The sequence below is a fragment of the Falco rusticolus genome, chromosome 15 (genome assembly GCF_015220075.1).
Source record: "Falco rusticolus isolate bFalRus1 chromosome 15, bFalRus1.pri, whole genome shotgun sequence".
NCBI classification, from domain to species: Eukaryota; Metazoa; Chordata; class Aves; order Falconiformes; family Falconidae; genus Falco; species Falco rusticolus.
The window spans coordinates 7,579,421-7,607,151 of record NC_051201.1 but is presented as its reverse complement, the minus strand read 5'-3'; the positions used below and the strand labels follow the sequence as shown (position 1 = coordinate 7,607,151).

Sequence of the window (27,731 nt, the reverse complement as noted above, 5' to 3'; positions counted from 1 at the left end):
CCTTTAATAATACGTCAGTGGTTTGGGACCTAAATTTTAATACATTCCTCAATCTGATTTATTTTGTGGTTTTATTTGTAAATGCATGGTCACTCCAGTGATGCTAAGATGTTCAGGGTGAAAAGAAAAGAACCTAGAGTTTTTCTTCAACCTGCTCTGCAAACTTGGCAGCACCAAGTTGCAAATTGGTGTTGGAACGTGGTGTTCTCCAAATATTCTTAAAGGAATTTCCTGGTGTGAGGAGTCTTGAGCCTGTGTAAAAATACAACAACCAGCTCCTTTGCTGTATTCCCTTAGAGAATATGAGGACATAGGAAAATTGTGTCTAATGTCTGCTGAACTCTGACCATCTGGGTATGGGAGATGATGTGTTGGAAGCCACCCATTATAGATTAGACTAGTTGCTCTGGCTTTCCTGACTATTAAGACACTGTAAGTGGGTTACTATTTCCCCAAAATAGTCAATCCCATCTGCAGAAAGTGTTTTCATGTAGCGCTCCCATCAAGCTGTACAATAGCCACCTTCATCACCACTTTCCTTGGCACCTCTATGTGCCGACGCAGAGGTAACTGCACTATCTAGGGTGTTCTAGCAGGATCCCTTAGGGTAGGATTAATTCCTTGATGACTACCACAAGTTATTCCAATAGCTCATTGCCACGTAGTGAGACATTGCTCATAATTCCTGTAGCCTTTTTCAGAGAGGAGGATGTTGCTGTTCTGAGAAATGCACTAGATTTTCCTTAAAGTGTTTATGAAAGAGGAAGACAGAGCCATTACAGTGTCATGTAGGCTGCTTTTCCAACCCCACAGTTATCTGGCAATAAATACTTGGATAGGAGTAAGATGAAGTTGTGAAATTGAATCACATCTCAACAGATGGTCATAAGCAGCCTACATATGAGGTGAATGCATCATATGTTTGACTTGACTCTGAGAAGGTGATTTACACAGTGATGTTCTGCCTTAAAAGGAATTACCTAAATTCCTTTGCTAATCTAGATCTGTACCACATTGACTTTCAAAGATACACACTATATCCTTTGCACTGTAAGGTAGATTATTGGTTCTTCTGAGCCAGGAGGCATGTAAAAAATGACAAAAGGGAATAGGCTTCTATTGAATTTACCAGAACAAGTTGATGAATTGTATGTGAAAAGGGAGGTTGGAAGTATAATGTTCTACATCCTGTCCATGACAGGCTATGGAATATTTATTATAAATGGAGACATAAAGCAGGAATAATCTTCCCCATGACCTCACTGTGACAAACTGGCTTTCTAATTCTTGCTGAGTGCTGATTATTACTTGGCTAACACTCTGAGCTAAAGATGAAGCATGTGCTAAGTTGCAGGAATTCTTACAAATAGGCTAAGCTATTTCCAGAAGGGCAATTTTAAGGACGTATTCATGCTTTTACTTTCAGGAGTATTTTTTCTTAAAGCATATGAGTAGATGCACATATGTGCAAAACCTTCAGGCAACCAATATGAATGCAGTTGCTCATTTATGCATTGTTTTCAGTGCCTGGTTCAGTGAAGTAGGCTCGTGAAGTTGCAATCTTGGTTACATGCTATGAAAGGCACTCTCATTAAACACCTTTTTGGAGGTGTATGTTAAAGGAACAGGTGTAACATTAATAAACTTGCTTCAATTGTTGTCCACTCCGAGAGAGTGCAACTGGCAAAAGCAGCTTGGAAATAGATAGGTGGAACATGAAAGAGTGAAGTTCAGAGTTTCCTTGAGTTTTGTCACTTGCTGGAAACATTTGAACTGTATTTATGTACAGGCTTTCCTCATGCAAGGAGCAAGGATCCTGCTTCTTGTAGCAGGCAGCTGTTTTGCCATGTACTTCTATACAGTGCTTTCAGAAGGCTAGAGAGAAGAGCTACAGTGAAATCACAGAAAGAAATAGAAAGTCATTAAAGTAAGAATTGTGCCATTCTACGTGCAAGGTTTCCCCTATGTACCATTTTGATGATTTTACCATGATCTGAATTAAGCCAAAGGTACTTTGGGGGTCTGTACTTTGAAGGTGGGCAATGCCCTTAAGCACAGACTTGCCAGACCTGTCTGACCATACCGTTTCAGACCTGTAACTGTAAGGAGCCAGCCCTTCAGGTGTGTTCTGAGCAGTGTAACATAGACTTTATACCGGTTAGGTTTAACCTGGACGCACTTTAATCTAGCAAGCCGGCCAAGCCAGTCAGATCTACCGGAACAGCTGTCTTGTTATTCCATACCTTTCCCGTGTCGCATGATGTGCTCTTCCAAATCTCGTACTGATCTTTGGTCAATTCCTTTTATGTTTATATAGCAACAAGCTGTAGTCTGGGACCTCTACAAGCTCTTTCTTCCCATGTTTTCGGAGCCTGTTCATGGTAGCCTCTTTGCAGTTTTGTTCCACAGCCTTCTTGATGTGTAGATACAGGAACAAGGGGATAAAAAAAAAGCTAAAATGTTTTCAGGTCTTACTGATATGGAACAGCAAGAATAGCACATTGCTGGGGGTGGTTGTTTCAGCATTTCTTCTAATAATGTCCAAAAAGTTTATAAAGGAAGGATTTATCATTCATTTTGTAATAATCTAAACACCTATAACTTGCTTTCAAAGTTTTCCTAGATGACATAAGAGTTTCTTTACAACTTATTCTACCATCTCACCATGCAGTCTACTTCTATGATACAACGCTTCTGTTCTGAGATTAAGACCACTGGGGGAGATCAGTGGAGGGAATTGTCTCACATGAAGAGTGTAAAACATCAAACAGAATGAGCAAACATTTCTTTTAAGTTCTAGATGAGCCGTAGGAAGTTTTTGCTTCTATGAAGTTTCACAAACTGCCTGAATTTAAATCTCCTAAATCTGTGAAAGCAGAGAGGGATTTTTATTTTTTTATTTCTTTCAGATCCAAACTATGAGACTTTCTCCAAAACTAGATAGGCTCAGCATTGAGCAACGCTGACAAGAGAGAAAAGCTATCTCCAAGCTCAGCAGTGTGTTTCTTTTGGCTCTGTCTTCTGAGCCCTGTGCTATTATCAACGCAAGCACGTTGTTAATCCATGTAATGTCGTTAAACCACTAGGTATATCGTAGTTTCTCAGATGGGTCAACATTTCCTCTGTTTTACGAAAAGTGTGACAACTTTGTATCTCTGAGCTTGTTTTCACTAAAATGGAACAAATAAGTTTTTGCAAGCAAGTCATCCAGCAAATGTAAGGTTTTTTTCTCATAATTCTAATGTGACTGAAATTTTGCTACCTGCAAAGAATCTCAGGCAAGTCATGAGTGCAGAGCATCTTTTGGAAGCACGTACTGCACTAGTTCGGTTGATTGCAGCTCAGCTGAACTCACCATAAAACTCAAGCAAATTTTACTCGTTAGGTTTATGTTCTTGTGTATCTCATGTTCACAGGATAATGCAATTTTATATAAAATACACAGGAGATCTAAACATATGCTTTCCCGGTATGGTGGTTTACTCTGCCATATTCTATGTCAGCATGTCAGATTTGAAAAAAACAAAACCACAGTAAAATAATTTCCAATATATGTTTAATTTCATATGCTTGAGAGTGTTCTGTTGAGAGTATTATGTTGATGTACAGTGTTACTTCTGTAAAATGGCTTTACATTTCTGATGTCAGAACATCAGAGGTGAGCTTTTAGTAGTTCCATACTTCAAGTTCTCACCGCCTTCAGCTGTAATTTAAAGTTCTTACCTGCTTTCAAAACTTTAAAAAGAAAATCTCCAGTTTGTAAATCAGGGATAGAAACAATAAAATAATCGAAACACTGTTTTATGAAAGTTTATGAAATTTTAAAGGGAATGGTTCTGTAATTAAAGATCTGGGAAGCAATAAAAATCCACCAAACTGTTCTCTGCAAGAGAATTCATGGTTCTAATTTTGCCAGTCTACTCAGAGTATTTTCCAGAGGCTTTCGGGGATACCAAATTTCCATTTATGGGGGTGGCTCAACAGAGAGAATGGTAGCATTTCTTTTGAAATTAGAAAACCCTGGAGAGAGATTTTTGCCCTGAATCACTAAAGGTTAAACCCATGATCACAAAGATATTCAGTCAAGTCCTGCCCTTATTTTCAAACCACAGAAAAATGGATGCAGCTTAATGGTCATTCATATGAGAAGTCAGATATTTTTCCAGGGGCCACAGAATGTTGGTCTGCTCTCAGTTCCTTGGATCCTTTCAGTTCCTGTCTAGACTTTTCACTTAACAGGGCAGAACAACAATATTGAACAAATTGTCAAATGAATGAACAGAAGTCCTAGAACAAAATTGCAGGCTGTACCTTAACCTATCTGTAGGTTCAGAAGTCGTCCACATTGTTGTCTACAAGCTTAAATTCTGCAGCGTCTTGGGGCTATTAATTGGTACCTCATGGGGTGATCCTGGTTACAAGGTTGTGGCAGAACAAAAGGTCATGGAGGCAAAATACCTCAGACTCTGAATCAGGCTTCACAAGAGAGATGTTCCTCCATAGCAGATGTCTATAACCATGCAGTACCCATCGACTTCGCAGGAACAGCGGTCAAATACCCTCAGAAAAAGACTTCTAGACGTATGATGGGAACACACAGCCAAACTACTCCAGGGAACTCGTATTCTGAAGGACAGTTCTTAAGGATTGTCACTGAAAAGATTTTAACCACATAATGTAGAAATTAGTGTCATACAGGTAATCCTAAAAGAAGAATATATGCTATAATTTTACATGTCTAACATAAAGAAAATGTATTTTATACATTCTCAAGTGTTAAGAAGTAATACCTGCTGGCTAATCTGATGGGGTTGATTTTTACTCGTACTTCAGGTGAGAGATGCATAAAAGCAAGAATTATACATGTAAGTAGGAAGCTCAGTATAGGTGCAGCAGCTCAAGGAACTGCTTCAGGCTGGAGTACTTGTAACTGTGATCGCTAATATACTACCTTAACACAACAGCAGTAAGCAGCTTTCTCTCTGGCCAAATTAAATATGACTCTTAATCAAATTTTGTTGCTTCAGCCTCTAATATTTAAAGAGAAAGGCTGCTAAATTTTGCTAATAAGGTGTGTGTGGATACCTGTACTGAACTGGAGAAGCTCACAGAGGAATCTTGGAGACTGTCCCTTTAGAGAAGTTTGTGTGCGTAACTGAACAATAACTGGAGGGGAATTTCTTGATTAAATTCTTGGACAAATTTCAGTACCAGAAGTAAGATTAAAAAATGAACAAAAATCCCAGCATGGAGGAATAGAGCTCCTGATGGCAGAGCTGGAGACCTCAGTGGCTGCCTAAGTGGCTGGCAGAAGGTCAGACCAAAACATCCCATGCAGCACCCGCAAGTGCTGAATTCCAGCAGCAAGGGAGCGCTGGGAAGCAGTGGCCTTTTGGGGAACACTTGTAGGTGACCCCACGTGGAGAACTGTGGCACTGTAGTGGAGATGTTTCAGGGGGTCTGTGTTCCATTCTGTCTTTCCAACAGCTGGAATTTAATCTTGTCAGTTATAATTCACCAGATTTCCTCATCTGGCATTTAAAAACAAACAAACAAAACCATTCAAAAGTCACTGCAAGAGCTAGAATGAACCCTTGAGGTGACAGGTAAAACTTTGTGGTAAACAAAAGTCATTCAGGCCAGGATGAGGCTTGTGATACTTAATACTGGATGTGTTTGAACTCGTAGTACATAATTATTATTTTTATTATTTTTTTTTTAATTAACCCAAAAGCCTGTGCTTAAAAATTCCCAGTATTGGGAGTGGAAAACTCACGCAAGAATGAACAACAGGACCTTGTTAACTGTGACAACCAATATCTGTTATACTGAGGTAGACGAAATGATTCAAGTGTTGTATTTATTGTAAGTATCTACTTAGAGTACTAACTGGATATTCATATAATTACAATTCTCCTGGAGAATAAAATTTAGTACTTACTGTTAGATCTGGCTGGGAAAGTAGGAGGTGGAAGGCCGTACATTAGAGATGCCCCAGTTCTTTAACGGCAAAGCCTTAAATCTCTGAGTGGGAACTGGGACACTGAAAAGTGCTTATGCCGCGTGTCTCGGCACCGTCACAGAACTGCACGGTACTGTGGCACAAATTCCTCCCTAGGTACAAAACAGATGAAAAGTGAGGTTTGTGGAGGGAGAATGCAGAAGTGTGAATTAGTTGGGATGTCTTCTGTTGCTGGTGGTGCCCACGCTCCCTGCGGCGACACCCTTCAGGGTCTGGTGAGCTGCCATCAGGATTTAACACCTCTTGCCCTCTAGGGCAGGCAGTGAGATCTGAGTGTGTGTTCCAGTTGCTGGGCTGATAGCTACATCTAGTTGTGGCTGTGGGAGGGTGAAGGGGCTGTAACTCTTATCTGGAATAAATAAAGACTGTTTCTCCTCCTCCACAGATTTTGTGTGGAGCCTTTGTGCATATGCTCAGCTTCTACACAGAAGCACACCATATGTGCGGGCTAGCTCTTCCTGAGGTATGAAAAAAAAATAAGAACAGCAAATGGCATCAGCTCCACATGTCTGGGGAGTTTCAGAACTGGAGCACTGAGGACTGGATGACAGTAAATTCTTAAGGAACAGGCAGAAATTGGGACAGAAGAGCAGCAGCCAGTGTGAAAGGGAAAGGAGAGGCCTGGAGCACAGTGTGCAATCTCAGTGTGACCGAGCGTTTTGTAGTGAGCTGAGCCATGTGAGGCTAGGAAGACTTTGAGTGAGACCTAATTAAAATCATCTGGCCCTCATGAGGGAGATTTCTTTTTCCTTGCAATTATTTTTTGTGTGTTGAGGATATTTAATTAAGCACATAGGGCTGATGTTTCTGAGAGGAATTCAAAGTGCACTCGTAGCTATTTTTAGTATATTATTGTATTGTTAGACTTGGGGATTACAAACACTGCAAATCTATAAGAACTATATGTCCCAGACTGCAGCAATGGTTCAGGATTGACATGATCTGCAGCAACAACAGTTCTCTGTATCCTGTTTTTGGGAGGCAATAAATACCTGGAGTAGAAATTCTATAGTGTCCCAAACAGTTTCATCAGCAGGGTTTAATTGTTTCTTCTTTGACCTACTCACCCCTCTGCAGCTATTCTGTGGCATGTTAATGTTAGGTGAAACTTTGAAGAACCATGATTTTGATACGATTTTCCACTAGTGTCTCAATTTTTTATTTCAGCTGATTTTTTTTTCATTTTCAATGATCACAGTTATAAAAAGAGACCATCTGGGAGCTTTCTTCTCACAGCTGGTCTTTGTATCAAAAAGTAATTTAGCAAGCACTGGTTAATAGGTAACCGCTGGACTGATGAGGTGCCAACTCTGGCTGCTTCATTATGGTTCCACACATTGTCTTTCTAACGTGAGGATAAAGTCGCATGTTGTGGTTCTGCGAACATCCAGAGCATTAGCACAGACATGAGCCCATAAGCATGTAACTTTGTCAGAGGTCTCCCTGGAATAACTTTGCATGAATATTTTTCTGTGAACCCTTAGGTCGAGGGCTGTTTTTCCCCCCTTTTCTTTCATAGAGCTAGAAGTTAGCACACACAGCTAGCAGATGCAAGTGCTGTTCCTGATGTGAGCTGGGCTTGTGGGTTCTCTTTGTCTTACTCAAAAGACTTCGTGTTATGTTCACAACCACATTCAGATTTAGGTTAGCAGAAATGGGAGAATACAAACATGCCAGTGAAGTGGCTCTCTGTGCGAATTCCCAGGGGCAGTTCTAAGGATCTCCCCCTCTTGCCTTTGCCCCTTTATTTATATTGCGGGCTGTAAGGGTTTTCAGTTAACAGTAATGTTTTGATCTAGACCTGGATACCTAAGAAAAAGGTGAGACAAATACACAAACATATATTTGTTCCTAAACAAAGCTTTGAAATTCATTTAACTTTCAGACATCTTTTTTAATACTTGAACTCTCACCCTAACATTCATTCCTAGAATGATCATGATGAGTAATCTTGTCTCAGAGTTCCTAAGAAATTCAAGAGCCCTTCGGCTGTGCTACTGCATCGAATATGAGGTGAAAACCCTATGAAATGCATTGCTAATTTTATGGCTGTTTTAGCCTGTATTTTTAGTCTAACTCCAGTCTCTAAGAGTTCACTGAATTTTCTTCCGGCTCTTGATTCCTCACTAGATTCACTAGGTGGCTGTCTAAGAACACACATAATCATCTACTTGCTGAAACACAGCTCTGCCGCTGCTGTGCCATTCTCTGGTCTCACGCTGGAGAGCACCCTCTCATCAGACACAGCAGGTACCAGGTACCAGCTGCAAGGTCGGGCTGAGGGAACCCAGCCCCACGCATCCAGAACACTAGATCCCTTTGATTAAATCGGTTTTGTTCTCCAAGACAGAGTTAAGTATTTATATTGGTTATGTCCAAGCCTCACTTGAAGGACTTCCTGACAACACCACTTTTTCAAATTCTATGTGGTATTCATAGGAGTTGGGTAAAACCAGGGAATAAGGTAAGTTGTGCCTAACTAAGGGTAGTTTGTTCTTCCAGTAAGCTACAGGAGTGGGGCAAAGCAGCTTCCAGAATCTGGAAGTTGTGATTTGTATGTGAGGGGATAGACTGAGGGGAAGGAAAGAAAAAAAAAAGAAAAAAAAAAAAAAATTGCTGTTCACTTAACATCCTCCTTGTTCTTAAAGTCCTTTTTACCAGATGTGGCTCGAGTTTGGCTTGTGCACGCTGATTTTGTATGGTGATGAATCCTTTAACTTAAGGGAAATTATTTCTGATTGAGATGAAAATTGGACCCCAAGGCTCAGGCTGAGCTGAACTTTGGGCACGTATCTTAGTTTTCCAATGCTTTTCATTGGAAACCCTGACTTATGAAGGAAAGTATGCATGGATCTATCTCCAGTCCATGTGTCATCCTATTGTCTTCAGCGCTGTGGAGTATAGAGCAGGGAATAAGACCACACAGGAATGCGTCTCTCTAGAGCACCTCTGAATCTTACTTCCGTGGTTTATGTTGCTCTGTACTACCCCAGAAGGATGAGGCAGGGAATAGGCAGCGTCTTGTCTCTTTGCCTTAAAGTGATTGCAGCAAAGCTGAATCGGCACATGGCCTGGAATGATCTTAATTGCTTATGAGCAGGGAAACAAGGGGGAGGATGGGAGAATATAAGGGAATAGAAGTGTTTTCTGTACTTCATCAGTTTTTTTCCCATCACTGTGTTTTCAACAGGATACTTACATTCCAGAAAACAATAATTTTTCTTTTAGTTTAGCCCTGTTGAAAAATCTAGATTTACCTGACACTTTAACAATTTTCTGTTGGAAACACTGAAACGAGATACTTTAGTCTGAGGGCTGGGTCAACTCTGTATCTTCCAGAAAATCTCAGACTGTGAAATAGTTTGTTTCCTGTCATCAGGACGCAAAATGCTGATGTACAACTCTCCAGTGCCTTCTGGGACTTGTAATTTGCTTGTTCTCTGCCCAGGTCTGGTATTTTTTTGGCACCTTGAAACTACGTGATACCTTTTCCACGTGAAGATAGGTGCGTAGTTTAAAGCCTTCGTTTGCCATAAATCTTAATTTGCATGTTGCAAGTTATCTGGGATAATAACAAATTGCCAAAATGTTTTTGCCTGGCTGTCAGGCGACTACGAAAGCTAGCATTCTTGGCTCAGAATCTGCAGGATTAATATGAAACGCTAAAACATGATGCTGGAGCTGATCAAACTGTGCAACCTACACCTGAGGGGAATTTTTCTCATGGAATTCATAAAAATGTCCTTGTTTTCTCTTGATTAGATGTGACTGTTAAGGTTTAAATAGAAAGCAGCAACTTGTACATGGACAGCAGTGGGAGCTTTACTGTTCCAAAGCCATAACTTTTAATCAGCATAGTTCCCTGTCAGAGCGGATTACCCCAAGACACTTCACAACCCGCTCTGCTCCCCACCCCCCGATGGCTTCGGGGGGGAGCTTTGGAACAGGAGGAGAGAAGCAGAGAAAAAGGGGATGCAATTGTCCGAGAGAGACAGAGCTATGTGCCAAAATGTCTGAAGGTTTCAGGACTGTATGATTCTCACATTATTGGTACTTTAAAAACAGCAGTTGATTAAAAAATAAAAAGGCAAATCCACTGTCTGCCTTCCTCTTCTACATAGTTACTATGCCACAGTAACACAATTTGGAAACTGAGGTGTAAACTCTCCTTTCAAAGCGTCCTTTGGTACTTGAAGAGTGCTGGCTGGGGTCCATCCAGTGGGCATGAGGTTCAGAAGGTTAATGAGAAGTTCAGGGAAGAGCATTTACAAAAGCCAGCACCAAGAATAGCGGTTCTGGAAGTACTCTGTTCCTGGGCAAAGTGTGACTGTGTCATCTAGGAAGCCGGGGAACTACTGTGCTCTGGCTGTTGCCTGAACAAGAAGACATAGCACGTGTGAAATAGTTTGGGGGTTTTTCCACCTTAATTAAGTTTCTTATATATAAAAAAAGAGCTTGATTAACAGTCTGGAAGATCTATACAATACATATTGTATATATGTGGATAAGAAGAGTTTGGATGGCAGATTCTAAAATCAGCCTTGCTAGAGGAATCCCTATTCTGACCTAAAAGAAAAATAAGACCTTTAATCTCCTTTTAATTCAGGATCTCTCAGCAGATCAGTGCTGTTATCGGTACCAGTCAACATGAGGGCCCCATTGTGCTTGCCCTCATGCAAGACATGAGGTGTGAGTTGTGCCTGCCCTAGATAAAATTAACAATTTAACCAAACTAATCGAAGAGGGGATAGTGGATGTAGGGAGCTAGAGAGAGGTGGTTAAAGGGCTGAGAGTGGTCATTTGTTTTATCAAATCCAGCCTCTGGCAACAGACTGCTGTGTTAAGAGATGTAGAGTCTGGATTGAACCAGGAGAGTATCTGCTCTTCTGCTCCCCTTCCCCTCTTCCTTCCCTTGTGCAAGTACAAGAACTTGCACAAACACTGTCGACCACCTTACACCCTTGATAAAAAAGCTCAAAGGCTCAAAACCTGATAATTCGCAGAAGACCGTAGAAGAGGTTAAACTATGTGCAATAATACTAGTTATATATTTGAAAATGTCCAGATGATCTTAAGTGGGTGAGAAAAAATTCCTCCTCCTCGACCACAGATTTAGCACTGGGTGTAGAAAAACAGTGAGCAAATCACACAACCAAGAAGAGAGCGTTGGCAAATCCCGTACAGTATCTCATCTCTGCTTTTTGTCAGTCAGAAGATAAATTCGCTTCTATTTTGTGTTCACAAGTTACGCTTCAACATGAAAAACCCCTTCTTGGCCCCTGCTGAAGACTGGCAGAAAACACTGGAGGCTGGGTTAAATTCAACGCAATGCAAAGGCTGTGCAGCAAACACAAGTCGGTCTGGCTTCCCTTCAGCCTCGCAGCTGTTGATCACAACAGGTCAAAGCTCAGAAACCCTGTAATCCCAAACTTTAATTTTTCAGTTCTGGCCCCAACCCTCACCTGTTATAAGAGCAGTTCTGTGAACTTCTGGCCTCTCAGCTGCTTAGCCCAGAGGAAGCTTTTTCACCAGCGCTCACAACCAACCTGCAACACCGCACTGTGGCAGGGGGGCTTGTCTCTACATTGCAAACAGCAATGTAACTGCTGAAACTAAACAGGATTCTCAAAAATGTGTAAGCTCTAGGGTAGAATCACCGCACTAACGAATAAATGAAACTGCTGATGAGCATGCCAGATGTTGAATTTGTCAGTGAGTTAAAGCGTTTTATATCAGCTACCGGAGAGTTGCATTGGTACGCTCTTGAATCCGTGCGGGCAATGGACCATAGGTCTAGCACAGCTAGAGAATAGGAGACTGTTTGTGACACGTGAGCAAGCTGTATGCTTATCTGGACAATAAGCTTATAAAAGTTCATGATTTTCATGACAAGTTCCATTGCAACTGAGAAACACAAAAAGAAGTCAGCATTAGATGTTAAGTGGCCACAAGACACAACGTCAATTTGAGTTCAGGACATGTAATATGGTAGATGTATATCACAGTAGCCCATATATCATCTGGTGGTCTCCCTCAATAGCTGAATGCTTTTCAAATTAGATGTTCCAGTTTGTTTATACACAATTTTGGTTTTGCAACCAGTATTTTGGAAGTGGACACCAAACCCCTGAAAATTAAATTGTGGTAAATGATACAATTTGAAGTAGTGTATACTATATTTAATTGGAGAGAGCTGTGTTTACAGCCTGTTACTGTCTGTGTTGGTTGACTTTTCCCCACACACCAGCAAAGACAAGAATGAGTAAGTCATGGTAGTTCTGGGCAACCTGGCATTTGCAGTGTGTTTTTACAAAACCTGAGCTGATGGGCTTTCTGCTGACAGGGAATATCTCTGGCTAGAAATAAAATATTCTGGTCCCGTTAAAACATTATCTATCATTGTGTATACTGGGTGCTGTGCAGTTAAAGTAAATTCTTTGAAAGCTGAAATTCCTTTAATGGTATCTTTTTGTGAAGGGTGAAATAATGATTTGTGTATTGAATCTTATTCAGTTCCTGTGGATAAATAGTGATGTTAATACAGTGAATAATCTATGAGCGCTTTCTGCAGGGTTATTTGTATCATTTGGGGAAAAAAAATCAGTGAGATTATCTGTTTGGAGATTAAAAACATACCTAGAAAACTTATTCTTTTTCAATCACAAATTATATTTCAGCTATCAAAAGCCCCCAAAATGAGAGCCACAAAATATTTTGTTTAGTAGCTTATAAAAATCGTTTTTTGGTGGTGCATTTTGAGGAAATACGGACCTCAGTTACTTTTTACTTGCTCAACAGTTAAGTTGAATATACAATGTGGAAATGTGAGATCCAATGCTCTGGGGAACACACTGCACCAGAATGGCTTTTCCTGTGGGACAAGTCATAACTGCATCCAGGGAAAACATTAATGGCGTTTTTTCTCGTATTTCGTTATGGAAGGAAAATGTAGCCACTTGTGTGTCCAGGTGCCCCCCTCTGCTTTAACCCTGCAGGAATCCTGAGATGAGGACTCGGGATGGCCGCAATACGTTACCACGCTAAAAGCACTATGACAGTTGGTTGGAAAGGGCACCATAGATAGGATTAAGTATTTTGTACAAGTACAGCTGTTGAATTCTGCAGATATCCTGAATATCTTCAACTATCGTCTAAACAGAGGTAGTAGAGGGCTGTTATTTCTGTGGAAGCACAGGAGTGTTGGCAAGGGATTCCTGCTTTGGGCAGAATGCCTTCAGTTTCTCCTCTTAGACAGACCTAATTCAGATACTATGGTAATTTGAGAAGGTGAAGATCCCAAAGAGGGAGTTCTTATGTATGCTTTTGTCTGAAATCTGTTTGCTTTCCGTAGGTAAGAACTTCATGAGTAAATATTTTCATTATAAACCCTTTCATATTCTTTTTTGAATGAGTTTTTGTGTCAGCTCTTCTACCTTATTATGAAAGGATTAGTGAACGTTATCATAACACAGCACAATAAATAAATGTTGGGCAGCCCAAGTCACCTAAGGGATACTAAAGGTCTATCTTGAGTTGCAGTAGGTACGCAACAGTGTTAAGACTGAAATATATGGTGACCACAGCTTGATTTGATGGTTAGAAAGGAAGTCTGGAAGTTAGGGCTTCGCTGAAGGTTCCTGCTCCCTTGGCAGAACCCAGAAATTAAAACAGATTCTGTTCATGATTGAATACTTCTTATTGTTGAACAGAAAGTACACACAATATTTAGTAGCTTGAAGTATAGGTTCCATGATAGAGGCTTTTCTTCAGGGAGCATGAGGAGAACTGGGTTTGGTGTTACTACATTGCCTGTGAACTGAGAAATTCAGGTTTTGTCTCTAGTCCAGCCCAGCTGGGACATTCAGGCTGTTTCTGCACTGGTATCGCTCACGGAGAACAAGTCCACTACCTCTCTAAGCCCTGCCTGGCGCATGTTGGCTGTTAGAGGACGAGCTTTTCTGGCCAGTGATTACCTCTGCCCAGGGCTGAGGCAGTGACTTCCCATGGGCAATGCGATAGAAATGCTGGAAATAGCCGCCCACATCTGCACCATTTGCAGCGTGAGCCTGAGAATCCGTGTGACCCCGCTGCTGCTCTGTCACTGCCTGTTCTCCTGTGAAGCAAGTGTTGCTGCGAGGTAAAGAACTTCAGGATGCGATATACATCGAAGGGTGTGTTCCAGCCCAGCCCTAACCTGGACTTGTTCTGCAGAGCAAGGTATGAAGGATATCTGTGATAGCGGTGCACGGTGTGCAGGACGTAGGCAGGAAGGGCAGCCTGATTTGGAGGCTGTTCGTACGTTATTGGCTGGGGAGGAATTCAGGGTACTTCCTAGCACCTGCATCTCCTTATTTCAGAACTTCTTTTGATGGAAAGTAGACTTATGGCCTTGCCAAAATCTCTGTAGTCCCCGATAACTGCCAGGCTGTCTAAATGATTCAGATGTACTGCTTTCCTCTGGTGGTAATCGCTGCCTTCGTTAGGACTCGGCATTGACTGCACCCCGTTTTTGATTCATTCCACTGTCCCCCTGCTTCCCTTCTGCCTTTCCCCTCTGCCTTTCCCCTCTGCTGTCCTCTCAGACCTCAGCAGTGCTCGGTGTTTGCTTTCAAAAGAGTCCAGATAAAGTTCCTCAATATTACTCTTTCAGATCTTATCTGCATGGAGCTGCCTTTGAAATGCTCTGCAGCGTCCAGACAGACAGTGAGCACACCCAGCGCTGTCTCTCCTGATCACAAGGAGCTCGCTGTTAACACGTTCTTTTCCTATTGTTTCTTATTGTGCACTCGGGGCTATGAGCCTTCCATGACATGTGTACGGTGTGGTACACAACGCGATCCCAGTGACTCGGTAGGGTTGGACTTCTATTGCAATAGAAATAATAATGTTAATTTATTTTATTGATGGCTTTGAATAGGATTTGCTGAATAATAAGGGAAATATGGGATATGGATTATGTTACCGTAAAACCACATGCAGAAAAACATTCATCTGTCTCCAACATTTCATGTCTTCTGGGCATCCGAGATAGTTGAGTTTGATTTACACAATCAAGCCATTCATTAAATATCTGTTTCAGTTTTAGGCAGATGCATCCTTTACCTGAGTGATGAAATCTGACTACAGGAAACGGAGCTATTCCTTTGTGAAAAGACCCCATTCTGCTTTATAAAGTGAGCCTTGCAGCAATATACTTCTAGAAAACTGCGAAGCTTTGTGTACCAAATGTCGTTGTAAGGGCTGAGCAACAAAACAGTTGTGGACTTGGGGCTGATCCAACCACACAATAGCACATCTTTATGCAGTATTTCCTCTTTCAACATCCATCTCAAACTCTGTAATTCGGTGACAACCGTCAGTTTATTTTATTTCCAAAATTCTAGCCCTGGACACAAAGCCGTTTAGAGTCTGAATTCCTGTGTGGGCATGTTAATTATTTAAATCGCTAGTCCAAATCATGTTCAAAAGAGCGCTTGCTGGGAATCCTTCAGGAGCGGACTGATCTATCGCTTATTATCGCCTACTAGATTATACTGTAAGTCAGAAGCATGCTCAGTATTTCCTATCAACGATGCTCGATATAGCTTGCTGTTGTCAGAGAACTGAGCGGTGGTGAATGAAGGGAAAAGCAGCAAATATATGTTAGAGAATACGTAAATGAAATGATCCAGTGAATTGATGCAATCCCTGCTAGGGATTGGCTTGGAAACTTCTTAGCCGAGTCATTTTCAGAAAAATGAAGTATCCCCAGGCAGATGGGAGAGGCTGTAAAACCTAATGTGTTCAGTGAGGCTTCTTATCTTGCAAAACACCTTGCAGATAAATACATGCAGGGAAGAGTCGTGCTGGTTCTGTGATACACAAGTTTCCACTGTCTTTGGCGAGAGAAACAGTAGGTCAGTTTTGTCTTGCAAACAGGCAACTGTATTTTTGTGAATTTTAGCTTTTGTGTTATTATGAAAATAAAACCATGAAGTTATGTCCATTTTGCCTTTTTGTGCCCAAAATGGGCACAGTCCAAGCCAGCTGCTACAACGGCAGGGTAGTCATTCAAATGAGAAACATCTTCTGCTCTTAAAAGGCAACTACAATATATTCACTCTGTTGAATAACCAGTCGTGCATTCCTCACTTGCCAGTATAATGGGACCTTCAAAAGTAGAGAAGTTTCACATGACCTTAGCACATAGGCTGACATGGAGTGCCTGAAAGGAATGACCTCCATCCCATTCATCATAATGGCTTGTTAACACCCGGAGCCACTGTTTTGAGGGTTCCCTGCCAATGTTAACCCCTAGAAGACCTGAATGGTAGGGGCACGGTTAGGCAGGGAGGTCACAGCTGTGGTGGCTGAATTTCCACTGCACCAAAGAACAGGCTTTTCTTGGGGGCAGCTTTTCTTGCTACAGAACTGGCGTGGGCTCAGAGTCACAGACAGGAGTCAGTTACATGGCGGGAGAAAACAGGGTGGTGTTTTACTGAAAGATGCTATGGGACAATCAACACAAATGCAAATGAATGCATACACCACTCATATTACTTGGTATTTACTTATAGCCTCCATATTTTATTCATGAATTTTACAATTCCAAATATAATGAAACAGTTAGAGTACTTTATTACAAAGCTTATAAAATAATTAAATATTACACTTATATTTTTTGCTTTTTTTACACCATAATTCATACTTTGTGACACTACCATTTTCTTTCCTCAGTTGTCACTTAAGGAAGTGAGCAAAGAAATAGAAAGGAAAAGCTATGCATTAATAAATTAATTATTTTACATCAAATAATAAAAAGGACACAATTATAAAAACAAAACAAAAAACCCTTGCAGTTTTCCTAGAAAAAAGGTTATAATTACACAATGTCCAATATCAAGACAGAGCGGTGTAGGTTAGATATGTTTCCAATCATCTTTTCTTAAAGTATCACAGAATACATGTTTTTAATTTAAATTGTTGCAGAAGGAACTGCTAATTTTAAGTGACCACTGTCTGGCATTAGTGCTGAGCTGGCTAATCTTATGCTGAAACGATACTTTAAAAAAACAGTAAAACTGAACTACATTCATCAAAGTTGTGGGATTGGGTGGAATTAGATAAATATGCCCCTTATAGGCACTCCCCAGAAAATTACAGTAGAACACAGCTCTGTCTCAGAACGGGTTTGGCAAATAGGTTGGGTATTTTTTCAATGCAGAAGCTTTTAAAATTGTACCCTTTGATATATAGTGTCACCGAACATCTTGATACTGAATGATTACAAATATTATGTTTACATTTCTTTTGTGTGCTGGTGGATTCTGAACTAAATAAAAGTATTAGGAGGATGTATAAAAATAGAATTGACCTTATTTGATTAGAATAAACCATCCACTTATCTTTTCATTTTTTTCATATAACCTGTGTGAATAAATAACTATTTAGAGAAGTTTAGCATGAATTAATAGACTGTAATATTGTTATTTCCTTTGAGTAACAGATGAATCAAAATTTGCAGAGAGATTTGAGATTAAAAGGAAGACATTCTTCTGTATCTTGGTATTCAAACAACCTAGCTTCTGAAAAAACTACTTTAAAATATCAAGTTTAAACTTTAAAATTACGTATCTAATGAGTTTAGAATGTTGAAAACATAACCATTGAGCTCAGTAAATCAGAGTTCCTGGAGTTAGTTGAAACACAGCAATACTAAAAGTCCAAATATTCTAATGCTGAATATTTCTAGGAATACATTTCAAGTTACTAGTTAACCACCTCTGAGTTTCTACACAAAGCAGAAGATGAATTCTTCAAAATAATAAAAAAATTAGCATGATGCAAAACTTGCTTTTCCAGCAGCAAGTCTGATAGAGAAGCACCATATATCTTTGTAGTGCATTATTTACTTCTTGTGGTCACATGCGTGACGCTGCGTTCTCCAGACAACAGCCATTTGAATGTCTTTCTGTGAAAGTGGCAGTAAACAGCTTCCTTACCCTGGGACGATAGTATCATAAAAAAAAATATGAAAGGAAATGCTTTTGATAGTGTGTTTCGTCATACTGCCACACTGTAACCTTCCTCCTCAAGCTCCCAATCTCTTTTGCTTTGCGTTCTGGTAAATTAGCCAGAAAAGGCTTCTGCGCCTTGATTTCTTCCTCATAACATACGACAGTGCAAAATGACACTTTTTAAGGAAAGAACTGCCCCTCGAGTCTCAGTGTTCAAGTGATCCATAGTACCCTGTACTTTAGTGAGGTCAGCAAATAAAGAAAAAAAAAGAAAGAAACATTCCTTTTTCAACATATAGCCAACAATTACTGTACCTCAGACATTCCCTTAGAAAAAGTCTCTTCCATTAGCGGTTTATGTGGCACCATGTCTTGCCTCAGAGCAAAGTTAATTCCAACATAAATTGAAGAAGAGAATCCTGCCACTGAAGGGTTCAGATAACACGCTGCTATCAGTTCTTCTTGGTGCATGATTTACAACATTGCTTGCCATAAAATTTGTGGTTACAGACACCATGCTGGGGTACCAGATGACACCAAGTGAAGAAATCCACGCAAGAAGGATCATCTGAAGGAGAGAAATCCAAGCAATATGGTAAGGCTGTGTTTTAGCAAGCCTACAAGTCGGGCAGTAGTTCTGCACGCTTACATGCATTTGGTAACAGTAAAAACACGATGGGTGACTCGGCTCAAAGAAGAGGAACCATGAGCTAGCTTTCATCTGAGAAATGCCGGGTTCTTTTTCGATTTGTTAAGAGATGTTTAATTTGGTAATTTGATGGAGATAGAACTAATGTGAATGGAGGGTCAGAGGCTAAAGGTACTAAAAAATTTAGAACACACTTTGAAGTTCAGAAATACAGGAGGAAGTTCCACTGTAGAGGATACAAAACTTAATCTTTATTTCCATCTCTGATTACAAATGTTATTCTAAAGCCAGCTACTTGTACAAATGAGTCTGCTCCACAGCTTGTTGCTGTCAACATCACGTGCAGTTTACCCGCACCTCAAAGTAGCGTCAGCTTGGAGTGTACATGCACGTACACACAAAATGCACGGAGATCCGAACGCACGGACCCTACTCTGTACAACCGTTTCCAAAGGGGCTTATATCTCTCCCTTTGGCCATGCAGGGAGCCTAAGAAATCTCTCAGACACTTTAGTTAGGTGGCAGGAATCGGACTTTGACTATGCCATGTTGGTGAAATCTTAATTAACTGCAATGGGAAAAGAGACAGGCTGACAATGTTTAGTTCTAAAAAGCGCAGCTTTTAATTATAACTACAAATAAACCATATTTTTCAATTAAGATTTTATTTCACTAAATTTATGTACAGAATATTTATTATGCGCTCAGCCAGTCACTTTAAAAACATTTCATAGCTGCTCCTTTCTACAGTTTTGTAGTGGATGCTTTATGTTTCTTTAAAAGAGCAGAGTGATGATTCATATAGATGATTTATAAACAAATTCACCATGTCTGAGAGAGCAGTAAGACATTTAAATGAGGTTTAGCAAAATTTATAGCTAAACTGAAATCTCCTGTGAGCATGGGAAAAGATTCCATTCAGCTCTCAGAACTACTGTTTACATGGTCAATAAAAGGAATTTACAAGGAGACAGTGAAGAAAAATCTAGCCACCGTTGTCTGCATTCTCAGATCAGCTAAGCTGAGTCACCGAAGACAAATGCTCCCTCACACATAGCACAGGCAACTTTTTCATATTCTGTGGGCCAGGAATCATCTCTGTCTCTCTGTATGAACTTCTTTAATTAGTCACCACGTTGCTTTTTTTGATTCCCTTTTAGATGATGTCAAAGGTGATTTTGTATACCTTTATCACCCTCAAATTTATTTGAATGAATAAGAAAATAATTTCATAATAATAATATTTTTTTAAAAAAACATTTTTTAATGCCTCAGTTTTTAAAAAAGTAAGCCTGTCTGTAAATGCTAATGTTATGGAAAGAAAACACTGTCCTTGAACAAAGAGTTGTCTAGGAACTAGGAAGCTCGGTGCTGGACTGCAGCCTTTCCACTCCACAGCTTTCCCTTTCTGTTCTTAATTGTCAGCAGGGATGCAACTGGGAGTTCAGGACCAGCTTTTGCATTACTTCACCTACTGTCCACCAGACAGAATTTGCCGCTGGGAGGACCCAGAGCAGACAACAGATGAAAAACATGTACAGCACAAAGCGAGGAAACCTGTTCTGATCGAGTCCGGAAGAAGCTCTCCTGGCATCAAAGGGTAAATGTTCCAAAATTAAGGACTACTGTTTAAAAAAATATAAGCAATGTTAATAAATCTTTATGCTCTTTTTGAAGATCGGAGTGCAATGCTAACGTTAGAGATATGGCCAAAAACTCTACTTTTGGAACCTAATCCAAAAACCATTGGAATGAACACAAAGAGTCCCACAAACTTTCAATGGATGTGGATCAGGCTGTCAGTTCCTTATTGCTATTTACTCAAGTATTTATATATTGTTTAAATTTTCATTCAGTTTAAGCAGTTGGATTTACTAGGAGTTATGGTGACCGTAACTGCGTCTAACAGAGGGATGGAAATGACCCAGCTTGTCTAGGAAAGTGTGTAAACTCTCACTGAAACATTAATTTCTTGACTGTGATCAGTGAGCTGGAGCTGCGTGGCTGATAATAGAGACTGATTTGCTTCAATGTGATTCCAGCACAGCTGCTTCTCTCTCTTTTTGCTGGTTTAGACAGAAAGTTAAAGAGCAGTGAAGAGATAATTGATCTCTAGAGCCTGACGACCCAGTTAAAATAAAGGGGAAAGGGCTCCTGCAGATGTGAGGAGAGAAAGAAACAGGCCAAGGCCAAAATTAATAACAGACATTACTCCAGACATGAAATATACCAAAGGAAAGCAGGGGTGAAAGAAAAGTGCTTGCTATATCGTGACACAAAAGATGTAATACGGAAACTCCAAAGTACAGCAGAACTTTTTTAGGAAGGTTAATTTGAAGTGTTAAGAACATTTGCTTATAAAAACAGCAGAACTATTTACTTATCCCTTTCAGGACCATTTCATCCATATATCCTTGTCTGGATTCGGGTCCCCTGATAGATCAGTTTGATACTCTGCATGTCTGGAGCTGATGCAGCAGAATGGTCTGTGAAGACACCTCTGGGTTTTACAGGGTTACCGGGCACAGCGCGTGCCGGGAATCGCACCGATGAGGGGTGGTTGGCCAATGGCAGTTTACAGGATGCAGGGCCAGAGCCTGACCTTTGCTCCCAACATTATTACCACCTTTCTCGTGCAATCCAGCCTGGGTTTTACAGAGGTTACTTTCAGCTCCCAGTTTTGAAATGGTAACAAGACCGTTAATGTGCGGTGTTTTGAAAATTAACGTTGACAGTGCTTTAGCATCCCTAGGTAACTAGTGTTATATGGGACAGACCTGGACCTCCATGTGCACCAGCTTATAAGTCAGTGTATGGCGTGGAGCCCCCTCCATCGTTCAGTGACACAAAACCTCTTGCTCCTCCTGCTCCTCTAGAACTGCAAAGCACACTGAGGCGGTGGAGAGGGATACAGCAGACATCCAAGTCGGGACAAAGCTTGATTTCATGTTCCCCGACTGCACGACATATGCTGATCAGAAGCAGTAAGAAGGGCAGTACATTCTAGACAAAGCATTTTTGGACTCCTAGGGCTTCAGAAGACTAAAAGGCAAATTCTTACTGCTTAGTTCAAAAGTTATTTCTAATCATTACAGTACCAGCATAGGATGCTTCTATGTTACTCAACAAGGTAGTATAAAGATGTAGCTCAGAACCAAATGGCATAATTTTTTGAAGTGGTTTTTTTTTTTAAAACCTATCCCTGTTTTTATAATCTCTTATGTCAGTTATACTCTCAAGTCCGCTTTAATAGGGTTCACCTTGAGAAGAGAGATGCTGTAGTATCAGAGTGTAACTGTAAAGCTGGAAAGACTGAGAAAAAATCATTTATGAAGGAATGTGCCAAACACTAATCTTCAGTGGGTGTAACTGGAAAAGGTGATTTTTGCTGGATATAGAGATCTAAGCACCCAACCCTGCTGCAGCATGTAGAGCAGTTTTACCTCTTTTCACAGGAACGGGGCAGAAGTTAGTATTGCAAGCTCTCAGGACTGCTGGTTTCTGATGGGGCAAGCACCCAGAAGCTGGTCTTCCTTGGCGCAGGCACTGTACGCTCCGGGTTTGCACTCCCCCTCCACATGTTACTGTACACTGTAGAGAGGAAAAAAGCAAAAGCCATCTTGTTATAAAAACTCGCTTGGAGCCCATGAAAACCAAAGGAGTAACTTTCAAGGGCTTTGCATGAGACTTTCAAAGTGAGACAGGTCAGAATCAGATGTGTTGCTGTTCAGAAACCCCCATCAGAACCAACTTTTCAAAGATGTGTGCATCTGTTCTCCCTTCTGAAAGTCTGGTTATTTAAGGACTTAGCTGAAAATTTGGTTCCTTACATCGAAACAGAAACTGCACATTTTAGAAAATCTGTTCCTGATTGTCTAAACTGATTTCTTTTGAACTCTGAGCCTCTGGGCCCAATCCTGCTGTCTGAACAGAGATAAAACTCCCATTGGAACCATAATTATAGCAGTGTCTGGGGAAAAACACTATGCATTTGCAGGAAGATCTATGAACTATTTTTAAATGCGTAAGCCTTTTACTTATATGTGTTTCATGAAAAGTTGTCTGTAAGATAAATGTGATCATTTTCATTTGATTACAATTGTCAGGCATACATTGTTTCATGTAAATGTTATTAAATGAGTGTGCGTCTCATTGATAGGTGACTCATAAAGTAGATATGTTCCAGAAATACAGAAGCTTGTTTGCAAGAATGTAGAAACAAATACAGACTGATCCTGTAATTAATCATAGTATTTAGGGAATTCCAGGCAATCTGTGCAGATGCTCAAATACATTGTCCATACAGATATGTAACAGTTCAACCACAGTGCAGTTTGAAGAAGGCTGAGAAGAAAGCCGTAGAAAATGAGCACGGAATGTAGTGCCTTGTGAGCATGAATAACATTTTAGGTGACATTCTTCAGTTTCAGGACAAAAAAAAATGAGCTGCACCAAAGTACATGATGGATACGGACCAGCTGCATCACGTTTCAGTGGCTGAGTAGCATCACCTTCTTTAGGGAATGGTGAATGCCGCAGCCACCTGTGGGCTGTCGGTCCTGGGGATATCTCCTCCATGCAGTCGGACATTTGACTATAGCACAACATATGACCGCAGTTCATACAAAAACCCCAAACCCGGGGAATTTGGACTCGCGCTGCCAAAGGCACAGTGGTGGGGTCTTCAGCACTGTGCGCCTCCCGGGCGTCTGGGCCACTGCAGCTGGTGTTCATTCAGTGGCCTGTGACACTGCAGCTGTTCCAGGTTTGTGCCCTCTAAGCCCCGCACTGCAACCACACCTTCTAGTTACGGGGAACACTGCCCAACAGTCAGCAGTCACACTGCCGTTGTTTTGTCCTTTAATGCTGGGTAGAGAAAAGCACTAGGGGATGCTACTTGAGTTAGTGTAGAGAAACTTGCTCCTTTTGTAAACTCCATAAAAACCAAGACACAAACTAGTGTTGGAAAAAAAGTGCTAGCTGGGACAGGCAGAGAGAGGCGAGAAAGTTTCTCGTTCCTACCTGCTGCCAGGGTGAGGAGTACCAGCCAGACACCATGTTATACATTTGTGAGGGACAGGCTCCCTTGTTACAGGCTTCTTCCAGGTCAGCATTTGGTTTCTTGATGTTTCTACATCTTCTCTGAGGAAAGGTGATCAATTTCCCATGGATGCTTTTCTCACCGCATTTTAGTTCTCGCTTTTTTACACCTGGGCCACAGGAGGTTGAGCACTGCAAAGGAAAATGCACCTTTTAAATCTATAGAAACACACTCAGAGAAAGGAGAAGGTGCTATGTAAACAGACCCCAAATTATGCAAAACTAAAAAAGCATTATATAACTAAATCCACAAAGACTATGTCTGTAAATGTAAATTGAAATATGAATCCGGGTCAGTGAAAGTCCTCAAAAACAATGATATCAAGGTGCATCTAACTACATCTGGGTGTATAGAGCTGTGTCTTTGTTGCAGCTTGCCTAGAACACCTGATTTCCACGTGACAGCACAGCTTGCTTTTCCCCCACTTGGTTTGTGCGCGTCCCTGAGTCAGGATTTCCAAGCTCCGCGAAGGCAGGCGCTGAGCCATGTAACCGCGCCACTTTACCTCGCTCCAGGAAGAAATCACCCACTGGAGTCGGTCATTCTTGGGGCAGCGTCCTAGCACACACATCTGCTGGGATTCGGGTTTATGGTCTCTGCTGCACATATTTTCAGGCAAGATTTGAACCTTGGGAGAACCGGTACTTTTGCAGTAGACATCCCGTTTCTTAACGCCTCTCCCACAAGTCTTGGAGCACTGCGATGGAAAGAAATATTCATTTGAACTAGAGGAAATGAAAACTGGCATTATTTGTATTTTACAGCAGAGCATCGAAACCATGGCTAATGTGCTGTGCAGCTGTCGTTATAATACAAGTAAACTTAAAATTCTGTTGGTAAATAACAGTAAAATCTGTATGTCACTTCGAAAACATTGTTCTAAGTGCTTTCTTAATGTAAACTATGAACTCTTGCAGCCCCCTACGTAGAACAGATAAGTAATATCTCTCTTCCGTAGATGAGGTAAGTTGGACTTGTGAGCAAAATGCTTTTTCCCCTGGACAGCATAGTTGAAAGCTGGTTCTAACCTCCCATTGCCAAATCTCCCATGGCAAGATGTTCTCAGCTATTTGTTATTTTGTCCTCACCTTGGCCTACAGGGATGAGATAGAGGCAGAGAAAACTACCCAGGGAATTTATACACAACTCCTTCTCCAAATGAATCTCACTGCAAGACAGAATCTGATACAGACAATGTTCAGAAGTTTGACCAAAGATATTTTAATTGCCAGGATTACAACTGAAGCTTAGGGCAAGTCACCAGTGAATAAGTATGCGTTGCTGAACCACGGATCAGTTGAAAAGACATTCTATAGTTTTCATTGCCTTAGCATACAACAAAATGCATGAAGGAGCCATTTCTGATGAAATGAAGAAATCAACAGCCCTGAAATAACGCTGCCATCCTTCTACCTTGTTGCATCCTTCTCTAATTGTTCTTTTTACTAACAATTATGGGGCACATTCCAAGGCAGAATCCTGCACTATCACTGTCTGTATTAATAAAAGATTTCATGAAAGCAGAGTTGTACTGAGGATGCAACAGAAATATCTGCATGCTGAAAGTCTGTGGTTCTAGTCTTGTCCCCAAAACAAACAAAAAATTCTTTTCATTTAAAATTACTCTGATTTATGTGGAAAGGCTGGGTATTTGACACTTTTTTCCTCTTAACTCTTTTGAGCCTGTGATATAACAGCTTTCAGCTGAATCTTAAAATCTTCGCTAACTTGTTCAATAAGCCTGTTCACTACATTTCAGCAGGGCTTGTGAACTTTTCATAGGCTTATTTGAAAATCCCAACTTGAATTGTACACCTCCTAAAGTGGAGGAAAATTGATTTTTTTATCATTATTATTATTTTAGAAGAAGGAAAGTTTGAAGGTGTGAATGTGCTTGAAGACTTTATTCTTCCTTTTTAAGTTTCTAATCATCGTACCTGTCTTTTATAATCTGCCACACTAAGGTTTTCTTTACACGCCCTGGAAGAAAAAGTTTCTTTTTGAGTTTTAAAACTGTTTTGACAGACTTTTGGGTAGTTACTTGTCTGTCATTGTACATTACAGTGCGCTCCCTTGGAGAGGCAGACTGTGCTTCTCAGCTGGGAATGCTTAGAGCAAGGTGTACTTGAATACCTAAAGAGTAATAGTACCAAGAAGTATACACAGAAATAGTAGATTCTTCAGTAAATTTAAATCCACCTTGAATCTCACCAAATGAAGATGGAAAAATAAAAATCATGTAGCTCCTTTTAATATGTGTACTCTCAGCTCTCTCTTAAATCCCAGATTCCCCAGTACTTCGTTTATCCTTACATTAACAGCCCATACTAGCATCAGTAGTAGTGAAAGAAAGAGCGGAGATGATTTTGTGTAAGCATGCATGTGTTTTAACTCAGGCTGTTCTAATGTCAGGCAGTTTGCAGGTTTGCAAAGCAGGGTGTGTACACATAGGAATCTGCCCAGGGCCTTTATGCCCCTCATGGCAATTAACTGCAACAGTACTCTACCTGCAGTAGAACAGTTACTCTAACAAAGGCAAAAGTACAGAAGTGATCAGAAGTGATTAGTGAATGGGTAAATCACAAATCTATCAGCCCACAATTCACATATGTGTGTGCATTAATATGCAGCTCTAACCCCAAATATTTCTTCATTCCTTGACTGCCTGTCATCTCTGAGAAAAGTTAATATGGCTGTGGGAAGTAATCTCAGAGGGGAGTTAATGGCTCTAAAGAATTCATAGAGCCTTAAGTTATGAGACCAGAAAAAAAATCCATCTATTTGTATGCGCCAGAAAGGACACCACATGTCTACTTCTGGCAAGCCCTCCTGTGAGCACTTAAGAAGGCTAGTTGAAATATATACCTAGTTTACATATTATTTTCAATGAACAGAGCTGCTTGCAAAATAGTGATCTTCACAAAATTAGCAGTATTGTTCTTTTTAGGCAGAGTTTTTGGCAATATTTTCATTATGGCAGCAAACAAAACCATAAGTTTTTCTCCAGATTACCTGAGACCATAGGCCAGGGCTCCATTCAGGGGGGCAGTCCTGACTATTGCACATCTGCACCTGTGTAGGGGTGCTGACAGGACACAGGGAGTGGGCCACCACCTCCTCTCTTTGGAAAGCCCTTTTCTGGACACACTGAACGAGACGGCTTTGTTGCCCTCCTCCACACGATTTGCTGCACGCGCTCCATTCGCCTGTTGACCAGCTTAAAGGAGAAAATGTACGTTAGAAACACAGGAGTCCAACTGGCTTTATAAAATCAATACATAGGAGCCACCTATCAAATGTGAATTATTCAGGGATTCTACTTTGCCTGCTCTCCTGATATATGTTGAAGCAATCAAAAAGCAGTAGTTAGACAATCTATCTTCAAAGCATAGAACATTTTGCTAGAGATGAAATGTAAGTCACACAACTAGAAAAACTAGTATTACTTATTTACAGTTCTCACCTACCAGAACCAGCTTGCCTATGGATCTGACCTGGAGTCTGGAGTTCCATGGGGACTGAGAGATGCTGCCATTGAGGCTGGTGGAGTATCTAGAAGATCTGAGGGTCTGGCTAACAATTCACCATTCATTTTTAACTGTGTCTATGCTTCTAATTGAAAAAATCTGTCTAAAACAGGAAAATAAATGGTAGGATGATCACTTTTGTCACTTCAGCTGCTGAAGAGACCTCTGAATAGACTAACAGACCTGAGGCCAAACAAAGAAGTCAGAGAGACCTGTAAATTGGTGAGATTCCATTATTGGAAAGTTCTGCCCTGTGTTGTTGCATTTTTTCCCTTTTTTTTCCTATCACCTAAGCTGATATAAGGAAAAGTCTGGCATGGCAGGGAAAGAATGAGCCCAATGCAGCTGAGCATGCACCTCCCAATGCATTTCTGCATAGAGATACTCACACGGGGCAACAAATGTTGCCATGGTGCTCTCCAGTGGTATGCATGTC

At 40.8% G+C, this 27,731-nt stretch overlaps 1 protein-coding gene across 3 annotated transcripts in view; it reads right to left on the bottom strand.

Moving 5' to 3' along the window:
* Nucleotides 1–16,567: 16,567 nt before the first annotated feature.
* ADAMTS18 (ADAM metallopeptidase with thrombospondin type 1 motif 18) overlaps nucleotides 16,568–27,731 on the bottom strand; it is a 79,901-nt gene continuing 68,737 nt past the window's right edge. For all 3 annotated transcript variants that reach the window (XM_037409559.1, XM_037409562.1, XM_037409563.1), the window contains 5 exons: nucleotides 26,781–26,985; nucleotides 24,274–24,465; nucleotides 23,690–23,899; nucleotides 22,111–22,258; nucleotides 16,568–18,586 (listed from right to left, as the gene is read on the bottom strand). In XM_037409559.1, coding sequence (XP_037265456.1) covers nucleotides 18,471–18,586; nucleotides 22,111–22,258; nucleotides 23,690–23,899; nucleotides 24,274–24,465; nucleotides 26,781–26,985 — 871 coding nt within the window. In that variant the 3' untranslated portion in view covers nucleotides 16,568–18,470. The remainder of the gene's footprint in view (nucleotides 18,587–22,110; nucleotides 22,259–23,689; nucleotides 23,900–24,273; nucleotides 24,466–26,780; nucleotides 26,986–27,731) is intronic.